Source organism: Paramormyrops kingsleyae, chromosome 5 (assembly GCF_048594095.1).
Source record: "Paramormyrops kingsleyae isolate MSU_618 chromosome 5, PKINGS_0.4, whole genome shotgun sequence".
Classification (NCBI taxonomy): domain Eukaryota; kingdom Metazoa; phylum Chordata; class Actinopteri; order Osteoglossiformes; family Mormyridae; genus Paramormyrops; species Paramormyrops kingsleyae.
The window spans coordinates 26,630,111-26,653,421 of NC_132801.1; the positions used below are offsets into that span (position 1 = coordinate 26,630,111).

The 23,311-nt window shown below is 44.5% G+C and overlaps 1 protein-coding gene across 1 annotated transcript; it reads right to left on the bottom strand.

Annotated features, from left to right (window-relative positions):
* Window positions 1-870: 870 nt before the first annotated feature.
* Window positions 871-22,576, bottom strand: abcc6a (ATP-binding cassette, sub-family C (CFTR/MRP), member 6a). The gene is made up of 31 exons (XM_023825220.2): window positions 22,371-22,576; window positions 17,491-17,667; window positions 17,101-17,226; window positions 15,223-15,360; window positions 11,621-11,746; window positions 10,456-10,517; window positions 10,116-10,247; window positions 9,280-9,486; window positions 8,340-8,517; window positions 8,088-8,249; window positions 7,470-7,562; window positions 6,804-7,007; window positions 6,568-6,714; window positions 6,288-6,375; window positions 5,744-5,813; window positions 5,504-5,630; window positions 5,160-5,336; window positions 4,900-5,067; window positions 4,547-4,730; window positions 4,222-4,303; window positions 3,904-4,021; window positions 3,552-3,759; window positions 3,150-3,460; window positions 2,800-2,999; window positions 2,500-2,626; window positions 2,245-2,346; window positions 1,998-2,144; window positions 1,747-1,905; window positions 1,503-1,669; window positions 1,189-1,383; window positions 871-991 (listed from the first exon to the last, which is right to left on the bottom strand). The coding sequence occupies exons 1-31, from the start codon at window positions 22,410-22,412 to the stop codon at window positions 883-885; spliced, it is 4,533 nt and encodes a 1,510-aa protein (XP_023680988.2). The 5' UTR covers window positions 22,413-22,576; the 3' UTR covers window positions 871-882.
* Window positions 22,577-23,311: the final 735 nt, after the last annotated feature.

Consider the following 23,311-nt stretch of genomic DNA (forward strand, 5'->3'; position numbering starts at 1 on the left):
TTTAAACTTTATTTTTATATGTAATATATTATTCCTCAAAAATAGTGCAAACTCTATGGTGCAGCATTCAAGTTACATGGCCTCTGATCATCCAGTCTCTATCACCCATTTGAAAATGTTTACTCTGCCTAAAATAAACTGAGAACACAACACAGCTGGTAGCCATTTCCCTACACATTGCCATGTTTTCATCTTTACCCAGCCCTCATACAACTGAAATGGTTCGTTAGGGGCCAGATGGTGATAGCAATGAATTTTAACCCCAGTTCGTCTTTTATTGTCTTGGCACATTTTCCATATAAAGTCAGAGATGCTGGGTCTGAGCTACAGCCTTAGATCAGGCAATACTGGGGTTAAGGCAGTTTGCTTTGGAGGGAAGTCATTCATATCCATTTACCTTGACTGAATATCAGTTCCCCTTTTCTTCATTTCACCTCCAGGCTTTAGGTTGTTTTATACAGAATATGCTGGGTTTTTTTAGTTATTATACTTACAGTATTTCCCTGCTTCAGGTTTCCCTACATGAGGGACAATGAAGACATGCAGGACTGGGCCCTCATGACCTGAGACTGACAGTCCCGTCAGAACCTGCTGTAAGCACCATTGTTGGAGTCTTCAGCCACCTGCCGCCTTTACGTCGTGACCTTTCTCTCTCTTCGAGCTCCTCTGTAGGCCTCCTGCCCCCACATGCACTCAGCAGCTTGTGGCCAAAGTCATTCCTGATACCATAATAACCCTTTGAGCTTAACTACCTGCTTGTTTTTCATAGAAATGGTTTTTCACATAGATTATGTAGTTCTCTCGAAGTAACATTCCCCCCACTTTAAACTGCAAAATGAAGATTGCAGCTCAAGGACCCCTCCCCCGCCCCCCAGGAGCCTGTCACACCAGCCCAGCGTCCCGGCACATCCAGTAGAACTGGCCTCTCTTTGAGATGAGATTGGCTGGAGAATCCATTTCTGCAATATGGCCTTTATCCATCACGATGACTCTGTCGGAGGAGATGAAAGTGATTAAAGTGATTGAAAGTCATGATGACATAGGAAATAAAAGTTTCTGTTTCCCACTGCTTGTGTACCTCCATAGGTGTCTTTCTGGAAGTTGGTTCAGTCGAAGAATATGATATATTCTGAACTCCACTTGTCTTTTAAACATTTTTGGAGGTGTCATTGGGTAGTGTCTCCTTACCTGGTATAGTCCATGATGGTGTTAAGTCGATGCGCGATGGTCAACACGGTGCAGTCCTCAAACTGGACACGAATTGTTGACTGGATCAGGGTGTCTGTTTCCAAATCCACAGCTGCCGTTGCCTCATCCAGGACAAGAATCTTGGTTTTGCGGAGGAGAGCACGAGCCAGACACACCAACTGACGCTGTCCCAAACTGCAGAACAATGCATAGCAGCACAAAGAATGTAAACTGACCAAGATGCCAGAACAACAGGGAAATACTGGTTTGAACACTTAGGGATAGATACAGGTCCCTCCTGGGTTCTCCATTACCTAAGGTTCTCTCCTCCTTCTGAACATTCATGATTCAGTTTGTCTGGTAGGCCTGACACAAAGTTCTTGAGGTGGGCAAGCTCCAGAACACTCCAGACCTCCTCGTCTGAGTATGCATCAAATGGATCCAGGTTCATACGCAGGGAGCCAGAGAACAGCACGGGGTCCTGTGGTTTGTGGAGCAGCACAAATATTAGAATTCTGCATAATAAATATTATCCTTGTGGGGATACGAGTGTCGTACCTGTGGGATGATGGTGATGCGGGACCTCAGGTCATGAAGTCCTATCTCTGCTATGTTGATCCCATCAATATAGATTTCACCTTTGGCAGCTTCCAAGATCCGAAAAATTCCAAGAGCGAGGGAGGACTTTCCAGCTCCAGTTCTGCCCACTATCCCCACCTAAAAAAAGCCAGTATAGAAAAGGGAGTGAGATCGTCAGGTATTCTGTCAATATATTCTTCCAAGAAATGTGGGTTATAAATGGAACTAACCTTCTCCCGCTCTTCGATGCGTAAGGAAATTCCTTTGAGAGCCCAATCCAAGCCTTTGCGGTACTGCAGTCCATAATCATGGAATTCAATGGTCCCTGTTTGTGGCCAGGCTATGGGGAGGGGATTTTTATCCATGGTCCAGGGTGCCTGCAGGACCCCGTGACAAGTAAATTGTTATGATACTTCAGTGACCACACCATGCCTTTGTGAGCTGAAGGGTGTTTAGAGCAGCAACAGAGATACTGACCTCCTTCTGTGTGTCGGCATATTCCTTTACCCTTTCCACAGATACAATGTTGTTCTCCACATCTGTCCAGGATCTCACGATCCAGCTTAAAATTGCAGTTACCTGCAAAATTTGACAGACCTACAATATTCTGCCTGCCAGCAGTCATACTTTGCCTATTGACCACATATGAAGGAGTCAAAATAGTTCAGTAGCAGAAGTAATTAAATCACTGAATGAGATGGAGAGAAGAGAAGGACAACAAGTTTTTTTTACCTGAAGAGAGTGGGACACGGCGAGACCCACAGTGCCAGGACTCAGCGTATTCTTCCCCATTACAGAAAGGATTGCCGCAGCAAGAACCACAACATTGCCAAGGAACTCAAGATTTACAGCCAGCCACCTATAGGAATGATATGAACAGGATGTAATCCTCAGAGATTATGGCGCACATAATAGTCTGAGCTAAAGGGATGTCCCATTGTTCCTAAGACAATTATGGGTCATAAGAAAAACTACCAGCTAGGCTCTACTGTTGACAGGATTATCCTGTGTTACTGTGCTACTGACTCTGACCTGGTAGCCACAAATCGGGGAAAGTAGGAGGTTTGATTGTAGTCGACCCTATAGTTGTTTTGCAGAATGAATCTTGACTGCTCTCCGAAGGCTCGTATCACACTTGCACCCTGTACTGTTTCATTGAAGTGAGTGTAGATCGGTGACCGGCTGACAGACTCCAGCCTACGCAGCTGGCAGGATGTGGCCACATAGAAACTCTGCAACAAGATGCATTAAAGATGCACAGTTCTGGTGAGCATAAGTATCCCACAATTCCCCTGGGTTGAGTTCTATGTATGTCAGCATCTAGATGGAACACTGCATGGAATCGGCATATGGAGCAGCCCATTTGACCGTGCCCTCCATACCTGGATGAAGGCGTAAAGCAAAGCCAGGGGTAGGATGACCACCGCCGCGAAGGGTGTCGCCAGCAGGACAATGATGCAGACCTCCAGCAGCTTGAAAAGATAGTTCAGCATCATCTTCAGCCCATCTGGGATCATGCAGTCAATGGCGTCTATCTCCTTGGAGAAGCGGTTAAGGAGGTTACCGCTCGGCGTGCACTCGAAGAAGGCCATTGGAGACCGCAAAACGTTGTTCAGGAGATCCAAGTGCAGGTGACGAGAGGCTATGATGCCTCCCACCGAGATTGCCACAGTGGTACCAAAAATAGCCACACCTGAGAAAAAACAAAAAAACAAAATCAAGCTACGTTTTAAGTTGGGTGCATTGAGGGTTCCTGCTGGTCAAGTCTTTCCGGCTTTGCTAACCTTGTGCGAAACCAAGAGCCCCGTAAATGCCCAGCTTCATGTCTGTGTCGATCTGTGTCCCGTTCACGATGGGATCATCTGCCCACATGCTAAGCCAGTAGTTGTAAGCCAGGGAGGCGGCCTGCTGGAAGGCATACAGGAAGATGATGGGCAGGATCAGCCCCAAGCCGATGGTCTTGAAATACTCCATGTATAGCTCCAGTTTTACCTGTTAGGGGTCACAGAATACAAGTTGCTGCTAAAGAAACTGCAACAAGAGGGATCTATATGCATGTCTCAGTACCAGTGAGAGACAAAGTATAGAAGTGGTTTATCGTTGATCTATCATTGATGGTGTTGGAGCTGAGCTCACCCTGCCGGTGCGGGCCCTGTCAGCCTCTGTCAGCTTTCCCACGTCTTCTGGTACCTGGTCCTGCTCTGTGTCAGATATAGACTCCATGTTCTGTAGGCTGTTGTTGCCCATGTCACCACTATGAGGGACAGAGATCGACACAAAGTGTTTCAAAAATGAGGTTTCATGACAATTTGTGTCATGTAGAAGCTGTCATTTTTGCTGTGATGTTTTTTCCTGCCTCATCTTTGTTTATAGCATTTTGATGTGGTTCAGCAGGACTGTTATACTGTTTGTCATTTAATGCAACAGGGAACGTGGGGCTCTAGTTGATCATACCTAATGAGCTGCTCCTGGGAGAGGTCTCTGGAAACAGGCATGAAGTCAGTAACGCTGAGCCGTGATAAAGACTTCCTGGTACCTGAATTAGGCATACAGTTTGTTGTAAATTTTATAACATTAACTGGCAATTTTTAACCTTTCTTAAAACAGACATTTAAAAGTTAAGCAAAATAGAGATCTTCTGAGTTCTGTTCTATGAAAAAAACTCGAGGAAGCAGAAGTGTATGAGTAACCTTAAGTCACCAATTATGAGTTAAGACTTTTTTTTGTTTTTGAAGAGTCATGTTGATGTCTGTTGGCCACAGCTGAAGGGACCTCTCACCTCTTTGGACAGAGCTCTCCTTGCGTTCTGTGCTGGCGAAGGTCTGTATGAATTCGGCGAAGGCACCATGTCGGCTTAGCAGATCTGAGTACGAGCCCATTTCTGTGACTTCTCCATCATCCAGCACAAGGATTAGGTCTGCCTGGGGCAGGAAACTCGTCCCATGCGTGACTAGAACACGGGTCTGTATGAATGACATACATCATTAGTTCTCAATGGTGCTTCAGGTCCCAAAATACACTGAAAGGTTTTTTTCAAAACTGTTCCGGGGAACATTTCTGTGGTGCCCAAGAATACTTATATAAGGCCTAAGGGTTTATACTGGTAAGGCAGTCGGAGGTTATAAATGTTACCTTGTCTCTCAGCACACCCTTAGGTCCAATGACTCTGTCAAATATGTGCTGTCCCACATGGGCATCCACAGCAGACAGGGGGTCATCCAGCAGGTACAGGTCTGCTTTCCTGTACACGGCACGTGCCAGGCTTACCCGCTGCTTCTGTCCTCCTGACAGGTTCAAACCCTGGGCAAAAGTAGGCAGAAGGATAACAGTCATTTTAAAAACTGAGGTCGCCATGGCAAATTTCGAGCAGGAGATTGTGTAAGGTGTTTAACCTTCTCCCCGATCTCAGTGGCATCGCCAGCGGGCAGAATCTCCAGGTCAGGGAGCAGGGCACAGGCTTCCAGCACACGCTGGTACCAGCTCTGCTTCTTCTCTCGGCCAAACATGATGTTGTCTTGCAGGCTGGCATTCTGGATCCAGGCTTGCTGGGGCACGTAGGCAACTGAGCCCTATTGAAACAAACCAGGATCCAGTAAGATTCGTCTGTGCAGGATGTCCTCATCTAAAGCTAAAGCTGACAGCGATTCATACTCTACAGTGTGTCCTCCATACGTCCAACTCCACAGGTCTAACTATGTCCACATAACGTGACGTTATGTAGATTCAGGTTCAATACCTTGACTGAAACACTGCCACTCCTTTTCTCTGTCTCCCCCAGGACTGCAGACAGAAGAGATGACTTCCCACTGCCAACATGACCCACCACAGCGACCAGAGACCCTCGTGGTACCTGCACGCTGATCCTATACATTCACAGCAACACGCCACTCTTTAACCAATCTTTAAGCGCCTCAAGTTTGGAGTCATGGAAACAAGGGCATGCAAATCGGCAGAGTGTCACATGAAATAGACATACTTCTTAAGACATGGAGGACCTTCTCTGGACCAGCTGAAGGTGCCATTTTCTATGGCTACTGCATCTCCATCTGGAGGGACAAATTAAACTGGAATCATTACTCTGTTTAAATACTCTGCTGCCAGAAAAGCAGCTTTATTCTTATTTTTTAAATGCTAATAAATCCTAGAATTTAACAGCAAATTTCCTCCTGTTGCTTCATTTTGCTATTTTTTTAAATTCAAAATAACATGCTTCAGTTTTGAGACAGAGAAATAAACCAATATAATTTGAAATTCAATGACAGAATTCCCAAGTGAACTGAAAAATCACCACCTATCTGTGGTACAGTTATCTACTATAATTAGCTAAACTGTCCTGTTCTAACAGATGACAAATAAAAAACAGCATTTATATATATATACATTGCATTTTTTTGTGTTTCTGCATTGTCATTACCACTGTTTGTAGGGTTGTTCATTGGATTTTAATGTTTCATGTCTTACATGGTGTAATCGTGCATTCTGATTGAATTAAAGCACAGCTCTGTCACCGCAATACTTACCAGGCTGGTATGGGGATTTCTCTATACTTTCAGCTTTTAGCTCCTCTTGGAAAAGAAATTTTCCAAGACGTTTCAAGGAGACTAAGGCCTAAGGAAAGAAACCGGGGAATATTCTGTCACCATTTACCAGCCGCTGTACCTACAAGGCTAAACATATTAACCCCCTGGAGTAGTTCAAGTTAATTCTCTAGCTAATTAAAAGCAAAACTGCATGAGTTGTCACAGAGATTTGGTAGCACATTCAGACAAAGAGAAAGGTTTCTGTGGCCTGTCTCTGCACCTGCATGATAGTGCTCATCGCAAAGGGCAGCTGGCTCAGCGGGGTCTTCAAGACATTGATGAGAGCCATGGAGACAAAGACCTTCTGCGCATCCAGGACATTCTTATCATCAATCAGCACGTAGACTCCAAACATTGCAAAAGCAATCTGAAGAGAACACATAGACTCAAGGTGTTAGGAGATTGGGAGTCACAGCGATTCCCTCACTGCTGAAGGACCGGTGACTTGATACGCACTAGAAATGATGAGGAGTTGAAGGAAGCCATGGAAACAGAGTGGAGGATCTGAGATTTCTTGAGGGCCTTCAGCTCCCTCTGCCTGTAGCCGAGCACCTGCTCCAGGAAGGCCTTCTCCCATGCGTAGAACTTCAGGATCTTGATTCCATTCAGTATCTCATTCATGAGTTTGATGCGTCCGTCCATGTATTTCATTTGCACCTCCTTGTAACATGTGAAATACCGTTAAAATTCTCACAGACCCACACTTACCATTTACTACGGTGCTAGTCGTTAGTATGAAAAGACTGGTGATATCTACCGTATCTTTTAAACTGGGCCAATTTAATTTGTGGAAATTGCCAAGTGCCAGGAAAGTGTTTAATACGTTCTTAATGGCTGGTCCAATTTACACTCTAATGTTGCCAAATGTCTGCTGCTCATAGAGAAATAAGTGAAAATAGACATTTTACAGCTCTTTTTTCTGTGGTTGTTTTTCATAAGAGTAACATTTGAACATCAAAGCATTAAAGAATTGCACCCAAGCCGGACACCCACATTGCCCTCGAACGCTATCTAAACCAGCTGTAGACACCAACAAAATACACCAGAAGACACTCGGAGCTGGTGCAGCTTATGTGCAACACATGGAAAAATCAAGACACACATGCCTCCTGGGCACAGTACCTGGAGTCGGCTCCTTTTCTTGGCAATGAATCCGTTCAGAGGAAATATGAGGATGACTGTGGCAATGCCAGCTAGGGCAGATGGGCCTAAGTGCTAGATAGGGAGAGATAGAAAGGAAGTGGCTAAGGCTGACTAGGGGAAACAAGTATATCTAGTATATCTATATCTATGGAAAAAGAGAGAATGCTTCTCTGGTTATGAAAAATTCTAGCAATCCAAACAAAGTTGTAGGGTGCTGACCAGATTGAACCTCTGAATATCATCTGAAAACAAAATATGAAGCTGAGGCACTGCTGTAAGTTTGGAAAGCCTTTATTTGACACTGGCTACATGCCAGGGCATGATGAAGACTCACTAGCTGAAACGTAGGCATGTAGCCAATGTCAAACAAAGGCTTTTTTAACTTACAGCAGGAGTGCCTCAGCTTCTTGTCTATATCTATATCTATATCTATATCTATATCTATATTTGCACCAGTTGCAATATAACATTATAATTATAATTATTGAACTGGATGTTTCTTGAACATTTTTTAAAAATGTCAAAGGGGTATTTAAACTAGTTACCATTGGTCAGTGTTGATGAATCATACTGTCTGAAGAAGTACAGACGGCCCACCTGCCACAGGAAGAACAGACAGAGCGAGATCTCGATGGGAGCCAGCCAGACTGCGTTGAAGTACACCACGAAATCCATGAGCTTTTGGGTGTCAGATGAGACCAGGTTCACTATCTCCCCGACTGTGCAGGTCCTGCGTGCAGCGCTGCTGATGACCAAAGTCTAAGGAGAATAAGCAGAGAAGCGAATGTGACCTTTGCTGCTGTGTAATCACAGCCTAATCGTTGGACAATGGCTCTGGGAGACACATACCTTCCTGTAGACAAGGCCCATGACGGCTGTCTTTACCCTCATGCCTACAGTGAAGCAGGTATACATGTACTGGTGGTTGAAGAGGGACTGTAGGCATGAGAGCAGGAACATAAGAGATGCGTAGAAATAGCCCTTCCACAAGGGGGCGTCCTCATCCCTCATGAATCCCAGCAACAGACTGTAAAGTTGAATAAAGGGTGTTACAATATTACCACACATATTGTCCCTGTATTCTTTCATATAATTCGGTTTTATGCACAAATCTCTCATTCTAATTTTATATTGTGTTTTTGCTTTTTGTATAATCATCGTATTTATTCTCAAATTGCTTACCCTGTTGCGTTGCTTGTCTGTTTTTTTCCCCCTTTTTTTATTCTCAATGTAAAACATTTTGGCCTGCATTGTATGTATTAAAGGTAATACATAAATAAAGATTACTGGCTAGCATCCGCTGAAACTGTTTGAAGATGGGTGTAAAAAAAAAAAATCCCTTTTTTCGCTATGGTTCTGTTTGCGAGAAGCAGAATTTTCAGGTTCATTCCAGCTTTAGCATTCAGTGTGTTAATATTGATGGTGCCCATATATATTACTGAAACCTCTGCATCAGACACCGCTGCTGATTATAGAAGAGGCTTCCTGAGGCTCTGTGGCCTAACACTCTGTCTGTCTGATTGTGTATATAGTCTGTTTCCTGAAAGTGGTGTCGCTGCAATGGATCGAATGCCGTGAGCAACCCTAACACTTAAGTTCCATGGCCTCTGCCATGATGCCGCCTCGAGCTTCAGAGGCCGGAGGTTCAAAACCTGCCTCGTTTTGCCTTCCACTACCAGAGGCTGAGTCGCATGCCAGATTCACACGCCTTGTTTATAGGCTGATGTGTCTTGACATGGCAGACCTGGGACATGACGCTGTAGCTCTGGGGCCCTGCTTTGCATCTCACCTCAGAATTTGGGGAATGGAGAACATGAAGGCATCATGGACCACGAGGCACAAGGTCCCTGACAGGAAGTAGGGCCCGAAGTTACGAGCCAGAGTCTTGAGCAGACAGAAGCCCGAACTCTGCTCCTTCTGCAGCTTCCGGATGAGCTGGGCCTGCTCCGCCAGCCTCGAACCCAGCGCCACGCCTGTGCCCAAGGACCTCTCTTGCCTGACATAAGAGAAGACAGAGGGCATTTGCATTAGGGATGGTCCTACATGCTGGTTTTGCATCTGAAGTGTTAATATGAAACAGAGAATGGAAACACACAATGTGTTTCTTGTTTTTCTTGTCAATACATTTCTTGTACTTAAAGGGGCAGTTTTCATATTTTTATGTTTTTTTGCCAGCCGTAAGAAACATTTTCTGACCTCCACCATGTAAGAAACTGTTGTATGTGTAAACTTTTAAGATTTAATAATCATGCTTCAAAGCTGAAGTATATTAACTGAAATGACTGGTAGGGCTTTTGCCTCATCCCAGTGTCCTCATGGAACTAGGTTTGACCAGCATTTTCCTTTTCCATTCTTAATGAGTATCTTACAGCTGCAGTTTCGATCACCTAGGATGAATCTTAAAGCAGCAGTAGGGGCATTAACTGAGTCACAAACAATCTGATAGGGTGACCATGTTTCGCTTTGCAAAAAACAGGACCGTAGGGACAGGATACAAAGAGAGGCATTTTTTGGTCCCAAAGAAGACAAGTCCTTATGGTCACCCTATAACCCGACCACTGCTATACAACAAAGGAAATCCATGTTTCAAGCTGTAACATAAGCATGAAGGTATGTGGATATTACTGTTGCATCTTTGTGCATTGTGCAGTCCACTCCTGCTCCAAATCAGTGATGATCTTTTCTGAGGTGTCTTCTTCCCTTAGACACCAAAGATCTTCAGCCTGGAGTGGCTTGCGATACCCTTTCACCACAAGTCTATCAGGCAAAGGCAGACAAAGTGAGACACTGATTGGCAATGTAGACAGATGTATGACTGAACTCTTCCAACAATGGGCGGAATGCCATTTTAAGGACATTCACATTTTTCACCTGATGCTTATAACTATAAGAAACATTTTTTTACTGAAACCTGAGGCTATTCCTGCATTGCAATCATATTCCATAAATAAGAAGATATTCATACCCACTGAACCACCAAAAGAGAATCTTTGATAAGAAGGATGCATCTTGAACCGGGCAAGGGTTCTGTAAAGAGAATCAGAGCCAGCAGGTTGGAGAACCTTCCCACACAAGTAATCCCGAGTAAAACCTCAAGATGAAGACCAGCACAATATTGCAGCAAGATTTGCTTCCCAATTAAACGTTTAGCACAGTTTTGCAGACGTGCTATTTACTGCCACGGATGGACTCGACAAGATGATAAGGCTGCCTTGTGCGTGGCAGTTAGACATGTAAACAGCTGCAGACGCCAGCCTGCCAGGCTCAGAATAAACACAAGCAGATGGAGAAGGGAGGCTCTGAGGTCAGAGGCGCGCGGAAACGTGTCGTCACCGAGGCACGCTGCACACAGCGGTGGCCTGTGTCTGCCCGCTCGCCCCCTTACCGGAGTTGGGCTGAGTAACACTGCCCAACATGTGGAGGCACACTGAGGCTGGGAGGCAGAAGCTACTGGGTGTGTCCCCCGAGAACACGTCTGGCGGCCCACCAGTGCCCGTGGGCGGCTGGAGACCATCACCTTAGCGTGGCACTGAACCGTTCCTCGGAATCCGGCAGATGTGAGCCCTCGCTAGTTACACCACAGGCTTTAGTGTAGGGTTATTCATCGCCTCTGTTTCTTACCATTTTCATTCATTGGGGGGAAAAAAGAAGCCGATGAAGCTTCCGTCTTTTTTTAAAACACTGTTTAATTGCGGCAGGAAACGCGCGACCTGAGAGCCGAGCAAACGGAGAAGCCGCGGGCCGCACGGGACGGGGGTAGCTGGAGAAAAGCTGAAGTCAGCGAGTTCAGCCAGAGCCCCGTCCCACGCAAACACACTCTGCCCCGCGAACCACTCCCAGTAAAACCAGAGGAAGAGTGGGCAGCCGGCAGGGACCAGCGGGCCAGACGAGGACTGATGCCGTGATGCGGCTAAAAATGCACATGACTAACAAAGCAGAAAAATAAAATGACTAATGAACAGGATCTTCTCTACTCCTCAAAAGAACCACATAAAATAACAGATTGGGCCTTAGGGCAAGGCAGGCCTCATCCATTTAAGCCTGCATAAACAGAAGTGTTCAGAGGGAGACAGTGCAGTGTGACTCCCACAGCTGAATCGGCGGAGAGGACCAGGATAACGGGGATGTACCTTGATCAGAGTCGCTTTCCCGCTGCTTGGGGGCTGGTCCGAGAAACAGCTGAGAAAGAGCTGCACCAGTTGCAGGGCAAAGTATGAAAAAAAGGCCAGGTAGCGCACAGCGTCGGTGACGAAGCCCTGGGACACAGAAATCAAACAGGGATGCGTTAGGATGGGGCACAGGCTAACACTCTGGGCTAACACTCCAAGCTAACACTCCGGGCTAACACTCCAAGCTAACACTCCGGGCTAACACTCCGGGCTAACACTCTGGGCTAACACTCTGGGCTAACACTCCGGCTCCTATTAGCGTGAATCATGGTAGTTTACAAGCATGACGGCGCACTTGTCCAGTGGCATGTCAGCGGCTTACAGCGCTGTTCCGCTGCCAGCCTGTGCTTTCAATGTCTTTGGCTGGAGCCTGTGAGCCCAAGCCACTTAGGCTCAGAGAAAGTCAGAATGAAAATTTAATTATACATATTAACAGAACTTTTTTGAGGACGTTCAGGCCACAGGTTCACCACAACAATAGAAAATGCAGGCACACATCATACACATAAAACACAAAACATCACAGTTCCGTTTGTTTCCTGGATGTCACCATGGGGGGGGGGGGGTGAGTTTACATGAGTTCACCCCAGCTGTAAAGGATTACCCATGATGCTGCAGTGAATATCCGTACCACATGAGACACTTCTAGTCCACTGTCATTCATGAACGATACTCTCCAGATTTAAGAGCAATGGTGCGAAGCATAATTAATAATTAATAATATCTAATCTGGGTTCTATGTAAACATCTTCTCATATATTATATAGTGCAGCTCTTGCTCTCAGTGGAGGAATTACAACTCTATAAAGCTTATTTTGAATGGTTATTTCGAATAATGGCGACAACCCAAAGTCTTTAACTGTTTAGTCAATATAAATGAATTCTGCATGTGAGAATAATAAAATCTTCTAGTCACGCTAAGGGACTTATCTGTGAATGGGGAATTCATGGTTAGGGAAGCAACATACGCTTTAAATTGTGAAACAAGTAAACATTATAATGAATTAGCTAAAAGAAGTATATGGGTCATAAGGTATATGGGCTTCTAGAATAATCTGTTTATGTATGGTCATATATATACTGCTACATCCTGTGCTAACTTACCAACGTGAGCAGTAATAAACAAAATCTTGGTCAGTGCATGTTGAATGTTGGGTTGGGCTTAAAGGGGCTTGGAATGGTGAACGACTGCAACCTCACATCAGCCACAGACAAAAACACGGTCGCATGGGCAGTAAATATGGGTCAGACCGACTTGTTGAAGGAAATGGGTTTGCAAGCTTGAACTGAACCCAACGGCTTCCCAGACGACCACACGCTAGCCATAGTTGGGGTGCAGTGTTGCTCTACAAGAAGAGCACATGCACGACGATGCTATTTGAGGATGCATGTGGCACCGATATCAAGGTGATACCTCAGACACCATGACAGACTAAACAAAGACCATAAAAGTTTGGAAGTTTATGGACAGTGTTTTGGCTTTTTATGGTATAGCAGCGATTCACTTTGATCTGTGAGGTCATGGGGACAAAGATTACAGGGAATTCTGTTACAATATCTGTATTTTGCAGGCTATCTTAGTACTTTCTTAGATTAGTCTTTACTTTCTTAGATTAAAAGTTAGCGTATATAGAAAGACATGGCGTAAAACTCACGTGTCAGTGTTAATTTGGTATGCACTGTACTCCAAGTGTGTTAACCACTGATTTCTGGTCTCGACCAAAATGATGGTGTTACTAGAAAAGCAGCAGTTCCAGATGTTCTCCCGCCCCCTCGCTTTCACTTATCAGAGTGGGGACCATGTGGGGACCATGTGGGGGCCTCTGTCCTGGTTTTAGCAGGCCGTGTCTAACTAAGCTTTGCCACATGCCAACCATCAACCCATTCATTCCCCACTAGAGATAAAAATGCGGGGGAAAACGTTTATAGCAACTTGTCTTTCCAGCAGCGATTACCATGTCTGTGGATAGCACTGGCACAGATAAACAACCGGCCAGGAAATCCACTGCGTTTGTCTCGTGCGGCCAACATGCAGCTCCTGATATCAGACCTACAAGCAACTCCAGCAAAGTGGAGCCCTTACCAGCCGCCTCTGTCCGACTTGCGGCTGCCCGACGAGATTAGAGGGTACAGCAGACAGATAAAAATGAGAAAAGAGCACAGTGAGCGGCTAACCTTAGAATTACAAGTTTGGATAAAAGTTAAATGTGCATGCCGGGGTTACGGGAAAACTGAAGAGACATAAGATATCTGATGGTCCAAAATATACAGGGTAAGGATATGAGATAAGTCAGCTTTCACATCCAGGACCACAGCGGCAGGCGGCCAAAGTAGTCCAGATTAGAGCTTAGATCGGGCCCAAAAAATTAAACCCGACCCTACCCGAGCCCGTGCACCTTGTGTCCGAGCCCGACCCGGTCCGACACATTAACTGTAATTATGAGCCCGAGCCCGATTTAAACCCGACTATTTTTTAATACGTGAGCCGTTGTAACAGACGTTCTCAACTACAATTCTAAGTTGTTTGAACTACAGAAATTAGTTTAGATTTATCTTAATGAAAAATGCAACAAGGACGAAGCATGTAAACTGCATTGTTTGTTTATTCAGAATGGATTTTTGAGACACGTTTAGAAGAAAAGCACGTTTTCACTTATCCAGTTCGCTTGCTGCTGGAACCAGTTTGTGTGCTCGGCATCGAACTTTAAGTAAAGGGTTAAGAAAAAGGTTAAATCCTTCCGTAAGCAGCCAACGAAGTATGTGTTAATTAAGTTTTAGTTAAGTTTGTTGTATTTAGCCATGTAAATGTAAATGCTAACTGAGGTTCGTGTTAACTGTATATGAATTCTCTAAGCTGTCTTTATTGTTATTTATGTTTATATTTCATTTGAATTTCAATGTTTGTTAGCTAATATTGTAAGTAAATGTGCTTGATTTTGTGTTTCCGTATCTGTATTTAGTTCTCACGTCTGCCATGATGGTGATAATAACGAAGCCACTGTCTTTCGAATAAACCGTCGGCTCAGTTAAATGCAAAGGAATCTTGTGCTCGTGTCTTACGGGAGGGAGCTACATTTATAATTATGGCATAGCTCTCCACCCAATTAGGCTAATTAAGTAATGATTTAAAAAAAAAAAAAACACACACAAATGCTTGATCATGGCTCCGCCCGGCCCGGCCCGGCCCGAAGATAGTGGCAGGAAATATCGGCCCGACCCGGCCCACGGGTCGGGTCGGGTCGGGTCTGGGCTCGGGCTCGGGCAGAGAATCTAAACTCTAGTCCAGATACATGACCTGAACCTTAATTTTCTTGACAAACATGCCACTCTGTAAAAAGGAAAAGTCCTAAGTTGTGTTGCGTTGGTTTTCACACAGCCTTAAAAAAGCAGAAGTTAATGGAATAATTAGAATTCTATGCCGCCTCACAGGGGAGTTTCCACATTATATAAGGGTCTGTATCTGAGCCTCAGTGTCCGACATCAGTGCCTGCGGCGGAGCCCCTGGGTGTGTCCACAGGAATGAGGGCGCCCAAGTAGGCCCATGCTGGTGCTACTTCTCTCACCTCATCCACAGCCAGCTGGATCTTGGCTCTGAGGGGCACGAGGGAGCACAGCACTGCCAGCATCCAGAAGAGGAAGAGGAAGACAGAGGAGCGGCAGCCTCTTTTCCTCTCCAGATGGATGATGCAGACAGCCAGCATCTGCAAGGGGAAACCTACAATGAGGAAAAGCTCCCAGGATGCCAGACTCACCTACTTGCGTTGAAATGCATTCTGGGAAAAAAACGGCTTTCTTCTTTCTGCCATCGACACAGCTGTTCATGAATATAAAGGCAGGTTAATTAATCCAATGTAATCAGTTGCTTATCTGCCTAAACATATCTGCTACTTATGGAGAACGGTGACTCTCCCCGCCATGAGTGCAACTGTTAGCCCTTTGTGCATTTTATGTGGTAAAGGCTTCTGTTTTTTTTCTTCACTGCACTATCCTTTCTTGGAAGCAATTTGTAGCGAGTCTAGTGGTTAATCATAGTAGTTAATGATCTTGGGATTTCAGGCTCTTGGTGCTTGTGTCAAGCCCTTGAGCAGATTTAGTAAGTAGCCTTGCCAAGCAACAACAGCATGATAAGGCTATCATGTAATAATGGCCAGTATAATTTAAAAAAATCCAACTAAATAGTATTTATGTTCTAAATGAGTTGAAGCCTTTCAAATGAAATGACCATGAAACTGCACAGATGTGTAATACCGTGCATGAGCTATGTACTATATGTTCATGCACGTGGAGTTAATGTTTGTAAATACAGTATTTCTCTTCCGTTTGCTGCCAGTGGGTAGAGACTCCCCCCTTAAATGCAACAAGTGGATGTCAATGCATTACTTCACTCCAATCATAATGTGAGCCATGTAATTACATGGGAAGTTTTTGGTGTTTTAGACTAAATAGCTCTTTACGTCATGAATTGCTGGTTACTACTGATGTTGCACACATACCTCAGGACAGGAAAGACACAGACCACGGTCTGAGTCACTGAGATACTTCCAACGTATTGAGTAGATTTTAGGAAGGATAAAAGCACTGGTTGATTAAACCAGATGGAAATACAGGGTGCTGCTTTGAATCAAACTGGAAATTACAGAGTTCTTCCTTAAGTGTGGTCCTAACCTCCAAGAATGAGGAAGGTTTGATGCAAAGGCAGGGGCAGGAGAATGTTGAAGCAGACCGGACACTGGGCATAAGAAGTATCTCTGTGTAAGTAGGATCCACTTTGGTGTTTTTTCTTGCCTACACAGTATCTGATATTGACTTTGGTGTCTGAGGAGACCACAGGTTGGCTCAGAGTCTGCTCTTGAGGCAGCTCGTCTGAACAGGAGGTCCACTAGACCTCTTAAGGGAAACTGAGTTTGTGGAAACAGTCACGAATCAACTTCGCCTGATGGCCAGTGTAGCACCGTCATAAATCTGCTATGACTCCTCCACAGAGAAAACACGGCGTCATTTCATCCTCACCGTCTACAGACCCAGCTCCCTACTGAGGATCCTGTGCGCCGTCTCACTTCAGCAGAAGGGGTGAAAGAAAACATTCACACAACCCTGGCAGAGAACCCAAGCGTGGATGGAAAACTTTCTGTAATAACCCTCAGTGATGCACCAAGTAACCTTACGATGCACTTTGCCTAGATGTAGCAAGTGGGCATCTCAAAATGCATTGTGATGTTGCACAGGAAATATCTCTAGCCTGAACTGCTTCAATGATTAGACCTTAAAAGTTTTGCAAGAAGTTAATGAGGAGGTAGAAAATATGCTGCGTTTGAAGGAACTTTGGAAAATGTTCCTACTGGCCACACAAAATGGCATTTAAGCTGCGAAAAATTGAACAGAAGATTCCCTGTCCCCTGGACAACATTGTAGAGTGTCTAGCAAGGACAAAGGTCACCTACCACAGTCAAGCTGCGAATGAGGGGACTCAAGAGGAAGATCAGATGCTGATGGATCTCTTGGTTCCTCTCCAGGAGAATGTAAAAGAACTCCACAAAGCCGAAGGATGCCAAGAAGAAGCCCAGGAGCTGTGCGATTGGTGAATAAACAACCAGTTATACCTGACGTTCTTCACGGCTGTGGGCACAGCTACGCTCAGTATTATAAAGCATTCTTAGGTTCTATGGGATCAACCCTTTTACACTCAAAAGCACTGAAGCTCTGAAGTTGTAATTTATATAGTGCGGTATTATTTTACACATGACGTCATCACTGCATTCGGACATTCAGTGGTCTAATATGGTACTAATTGGTAATCAACTGACAGTTTTACTTCGCTTGTGGTGGCTCACCGTTTTGGCACTGCAGAGACAGGAGATTTGGATGTGTCCATGGTCACAGCAGCAGAGATACAGGCAGTAGACGGGCGAACACAACCAGAGGTAGACGCAGGGGACCCACACCAGGATAGTGTTCTGGAAGCACTGGGTCAGGTCTGGGTTGGGGGTGTACCATGTTCGGTTCCAGTCCTATGGGAGCAAATGGAAGGAATCAGGTATATTGCTAACCACGTGGCTACACGGATATATCGCTGTCTTTATGTTTAACTTACGGCTGAGTTTTTGAAGTACTAAGAAATGTTGGTAAAAGCAACTCCATGACCTTGTACTGAATGAGCAAATGAAGGTGGATGGTAGACTAGATGGATGGTAAATAACAGGCCCCTTCTTTCACAGATATCCATTCATCAGATCCTTTTCACATGTGTCTCCTTAGCGTAGCATACACTTTTTCAACAACCCTCAAGTGTGACAAATCGCGCCAAATGAGTTTTACTTTAAACTATACATGTATGCCTTTGATTAACTCCCAAGCTTCCCGTCCTGCATGGGAAGGATGTTGGAAGGATACGTCTCGAGTTCTATCAACTACTGTGGACATTCTGGGCATCAAATTTGTGGTTCTTTGTGCTGATTTTGAAGCTCAGACAGCAGAGTCAATACTGGAAAATTACTGAAAATCTTGCTGAAAAGAGGTTTTTGGAGGATGATATTTAGTCCATTGTGAGGTCAGGAAAACCTTGAAATGTGGCTCCTTAGCCCCAGGAAGAATGAACAGTTTGTGTATTGAGGCTGGTGCCTGAATTTAAGATTTGTAAGATAGCAGAAGAGCGGTGTCAGGGAAAATCTAAATTCCCCTGAGATTACCGAAAATCCTGATGCTGCCTTTCGCTTTTGTTTATATCAGCGAATCCACAGGCGCCGGCCCGAGAGCAGAGTCACAGACCTGGCAGCCCTGCAGCCTGGACAGGAAGTAGTGAAGGTCACAGAGGCTCCTAGACAGGCACCCATGGGAAAAGGTGAGCCAGCTCCAATTTACAGAGCAGCACGTCCACCCCGCAAACCAGGCAGGTGAAGCTTGTCTGCACCACCCTGTCGGGCCCTAACAGAGGCACAGTCTCTGTTAACACGAGGCCCAATTCTGCTGACAAATGACATTGTGAACTGAGAGCGTATTTGATGAAAACTTGCAGTTGCTCCTGCTATTTTTTTTCCTAGGAGCAAAAATTAAAAATAAAAAAACATAAATAGAGTACTAATAGCAAATGAAGGTAAACAGTTTACGGGCATAATTTCCTTTCTAATGGACCAGATCCCAGTAACACATTACAGGCTCAGCATTACTCAACCACACTATCCAAAAAGGGAAAAGCAATTTCAGAATGAGTACAGCATTATAGTGAATCATATGTTTAATCTAATTCCGTTATCTTTCAATGAGCAAAACAGCTGATTAGCAAAATATGAAACAGCATGAAAACTCAAAACAGCGAACACCAGGAATTGAAATCGCAGCTGCACGATAGCCCATTAAACTCACTCTGTGGGCTTTCCTTCCCTCACTTGGATCAGCTGGTTGCCTGTGGTAAAGGCAGCATTTCTGTCCTTGCCTGGTTAACCTGCTCAAACTGTCGAGCAGCTGGAATGCAGCTGAAGCTCCGATGGAGCGGAGCTGCTGGACAGGCGTGGAAAGGGTGTTTTCTCTCTCTAAACTTCGAATGTGAAACGCTGGCAAGACCAAACCTCTCTAACCAGGGCTATTTTCTGTCATTTCACTCAGACATTCAGAATCGCTAAGCTTAATTTACACTATGGCATGGCAAAGAGTAAGTTCAGTTAAGTGACCCAAGTTGCAGATGTCAATCATAACATATCTGTATTTATGGCATGTTTTGACAATCATGACCTCAGGTACTCATTTTTAATGTAATGCTGTTAAAACGTACCGAAACAAATTGTGGATTTTTAATAAAAGCAAAGAGCCTGACAACACATCTACATTCATAGAATGGAGTGGCAAGATGCCCACCTACACATTAAAAATATTCATAAATGCTATCTGCTTTCAACAGCTCTGAATCTAAATGTTCTGGTGTGTTCTAGTGATAACTGCAAAGTTTTGTTTTTCAATTCTGAACACTACGTCCCATCATAAGGTAGATACACAAAGACTTACACAGGGTGCCAGTATACAATGTGGTATGAATCATGGCTTTGACACTGAAACAGGCAGCATTTGTGGCTTGTGTTGCTGAACCGGAGTTTTTTGATTACTGTTTATTTGTTTATTATGGTTTTCAATGTTCTTCTTTAATATTCTCCTCATTGTGCAAATGGTTGTCAGAATGTCATGTTTGTTTCTGCAGTAACCTTGAGCTAAGGGAACACTTTGACTGTATACCATTTGCTAAGCCACTGAACTAATACTTACGTACTATCTCAGCATATCAATCCCCCGGAATAAACCTCAGAAGAGCTTCAGGGAAATGGGTGGGGTCGACCCATAGGTCAGATTCCTAGCTCACGGATAGCTGCTCTACGTCTCCTGGCCTGACATCAGGGACAGCATCATTCCTTCTGTGGCAACGCTTGGGCCATTTAGCTCACAGTTTTACAGCCATGTAGTTTCAGGTCAGCCTACTGAGTTTCCATGAACATATTTACATCAGATGTTTACGATAAAGCTATTTGAGTCATCTCCGTTCCTCCTACTGCTAAGAAAAAGGCACAGCAAGACACAAAGAGAACTGGGAGCAATTACAGTCATCAGTCTGGACAGTATTTATGACACAGAGAGAAAATTACTACACAGAATGGTGCCTGTCCCTCCATCTTTCCAATCGAATGTTCGCTACCTCAAATTGGTCCAACAAAATTACTTTGTGTAGCAACTCTGGCTCTGTGCCTGCAGCGGATTTCAGGAGTTTGATGATGATTACGGTCATTCGTGGTCATCGTGCTTGTGAGCAGAGCAAGATAAATGAATGAAGGTGAAGGTGTAGATGGGAAGTGTCCAGCTGAAATGTGCATCAGCCTTGATGTGATGTAGCGCTTTTGTTTCGGGGGGGGGGGGTGTGGGGGGGTGGTGATGCAGAGGGGACAGTCATGCCATGTGAAGGAAATCGGCCTGTCTCATTCCCAGAGGAGCCACAGAATGTGGATGCTTGTCTCTGTGCCCTGAGCATGGACATGCCGATATCCTGCCATTGGGATCTGCAGCGACTCCAACAGCCCTTGGCCCCTAATGACTGGCGTTCCCTGGGGGCGGCAGCTAAGGTTTTACAGGATAATAATTTTTGCCTACAGCTAAGATCAATCACCATTGGTGCATAGTGGTGTAACAGTACAGGATTCTGGTTTAAATATTGATTACTCATTTACATGTACTCATTTACATGTACTCATTTACTATTTCTTAGTGGAATAGAAAATACATTTACCACGAAACATAACTTTTGGTATAATTCTGTGAATGATTTTGACTTCAATGATCCATGTCTCCATGTTGGCTTGGGTCACGACCTTTGCTTTATGTTCCTTGTAATCAACATTCAGCTACTAAAAACAAATACCTAATCACTTTAAATAGCTCTTGCAATTAAAGAAACATTAGGTTTTGTTAATCATTGAACAAAAATAGCCCTTTAATTTAACACTGGTCCAGCAGTTTTTCAGAGACAGCATTGGGTTAGTGAAAAAATTAACTGTATCACACATTCACTATAATTACTATGTTAAGTAACTGGATTAGGGTTAGAGATCCTTACCCATAAATGGTTAGGGACCCTTAACCATAAAGATTATGGTTAGAGACACTTACCCATAAAGGGTTATGGTTAGAGAACCTTACCCATAAAGGGTTAGAGACACTAACCCATAAAGGGTTGGAGACACTTACCCATAAAGGTTATGGTTAGAGACCCTCACCCAAAAAGGGTTAGAGACCCTTACCGATAAAGGTTAGGGTTAGGCACACTTACCCATAAAGGTTAGGGTTAGAGACACTTACCCATAAAGGGTTAGAGACACTTACCCATAAAGGGTTATGGTTAGAGACCTTTACCCATAAAGGGTTAGAGACACTTACCCATAAAGGTTAGGGTTAGAGATCCTTACCCATAAATGGTTAGGGACCCTTAACCATAAAGATTATGGTTAGAGACACTTACCCATAAAGGGTTATGGTTAGAGAACCTTACCCATAAAGGGTTAGAGACACTAACCCATAAAGGGTTGGAGACACTTACCCATAAAGGTTATGGTTAGAGACCCTCACCCAAAAAGGGTTAGAGACCCTTACCCATAAAGGTTAGGGTTAGATACACTTACCCATAAAGGTTAGGGTTAGAGACACTTACCCATAAAGGTTAGGGTTAGAGACACTTACCCATAAAGGGTTAGAGACACTTGCCCATAAAGGTTATGGCTAGAGACCCTTACCCATAAAGGGTTAGAGACCCTTACCCATAAAGGGTTAGAGACACTTACCCATAAAGGGTTAGAGACACTTGCCCATAAAGGTTATGGCTAGAGACCCTTACCCATAAAGGGTTAGAGACCCTTACCCATAAAGGGTTAGAGACACTTACCCATAAAGGGTTAGAGACACTTACCCATAAAGGTTATGGTTAGAGACCTTTACCCATAAAGGGTTAGAGACCCTTACCCATAAAGGGTTAGAGACACTTACCCATAAAGGGTTAGAGACACTTGCCCATAAAGGTTATGGCTAGAGACCCTTACCCATAAAGGGTTAGAGACCCTTACCCATAAAGGGTTAGAGACCCTTACCCATAAAGGGTTAGAGACACTTACCCATAAAGGGTTAGAGACACTTACCCATAAAGGTTATGGCTAGAGACCCTTACCCATAAAGGTTTAGGGACACTCACCCATAAAGGGTCCAGGCCACTGAGGCTGCAAAAGGCATCCATCCACTCTTGGGTGCCTTTGTCCACCAGGTCCTGGTGTTTTCTCTGTAATCCGCGCTCTTCAGGCAGCTCTGCAGGATAACGCCGTGTGTGTCCCTGCTCTCAGGGAGTTCTTGTGCCCGGTGGCCTTCCCACCTCGTGTGCACTGCCTCTCTGAGCCACACACTGTCTCGCTGCCCGCTTTATGAATGCTGCCTGCCAGCTTGTCTCCCCTTTTTAGGTGGGTGGGAAGATCTCTATGCTCCCGCTCTCCCTCCCTTTCCCTGCTTTCTCCCACGTGTGCTAAATTTTTGTCAATGCACTGCTGTGACTCCCCTGAAGAAGATGACAACAACCCACCTAAAACGTCTACCCTCCCTCCCCTGAACCCCCCCCCCCCCCCCATGAAAACACCATCCACAGTATAGTCTGGCAATCTTTCTTCTGTGACCAGAAGGACTGTCTGTGTCGGAGCCAGAAAGTGTTTACACGATTTGAGTATGACACATCTGGCTCTGTGTAACATTCACTTTTACATATTTTTAATGTTGTAATAAATTCACATAAAAGTGCAGAATTTAACAAGTTGCAGTTAAATTGTGTGTAGACAGGATTTGTTTTTCTGCAACAAATGTTGACATATAAAATGTTAGTTGGTTGTTCAGAATATGGTTTATCCTGTGACTCTTTATGGATGTAAGATGCTGGACAGTGAAGAATCAGGACAGGGTGAGTATTGGCACCTTTGTGAGTGGAAGCTTACAAGAAGACTGTTAACCAGAAGGAAACATAATCGGACCTAAGCTGTTTGACGTGTTGAGAGAAGACCCAGTGTGTTGGAGAAGACCACAATGCTTGGAAAATGTAAAAGAGGAAGAGGATGATCCACAACAAGATGGATGAAATGAATCAGGGCCAGATTA

Bases quoted from the DNA above. Each gene is read 5' to 3' on its own strand.
- abcc6a (XM_023825220.2), bottom strand. From the start codon at position 22,412: ATGGATGCCTTTTGCAGCCTCAGTGGCCTGGACCCTTTATGG. The intron at 8,250-8,339 runs GTATGTGTCTCC...TATTCTCCTTAG, and splicing joins TGGGCCTTGTCTACAGGAAG to ACTTTGGTCATCAGCAGCGC. The intron at 7,563-8,087 runs GTGGGCCGTCTG...CTCCCTATCTAG, and splicing joins GTCTGTTCTTCCTGTGGCAG to CACTTAGGCCCATCTGCCCT.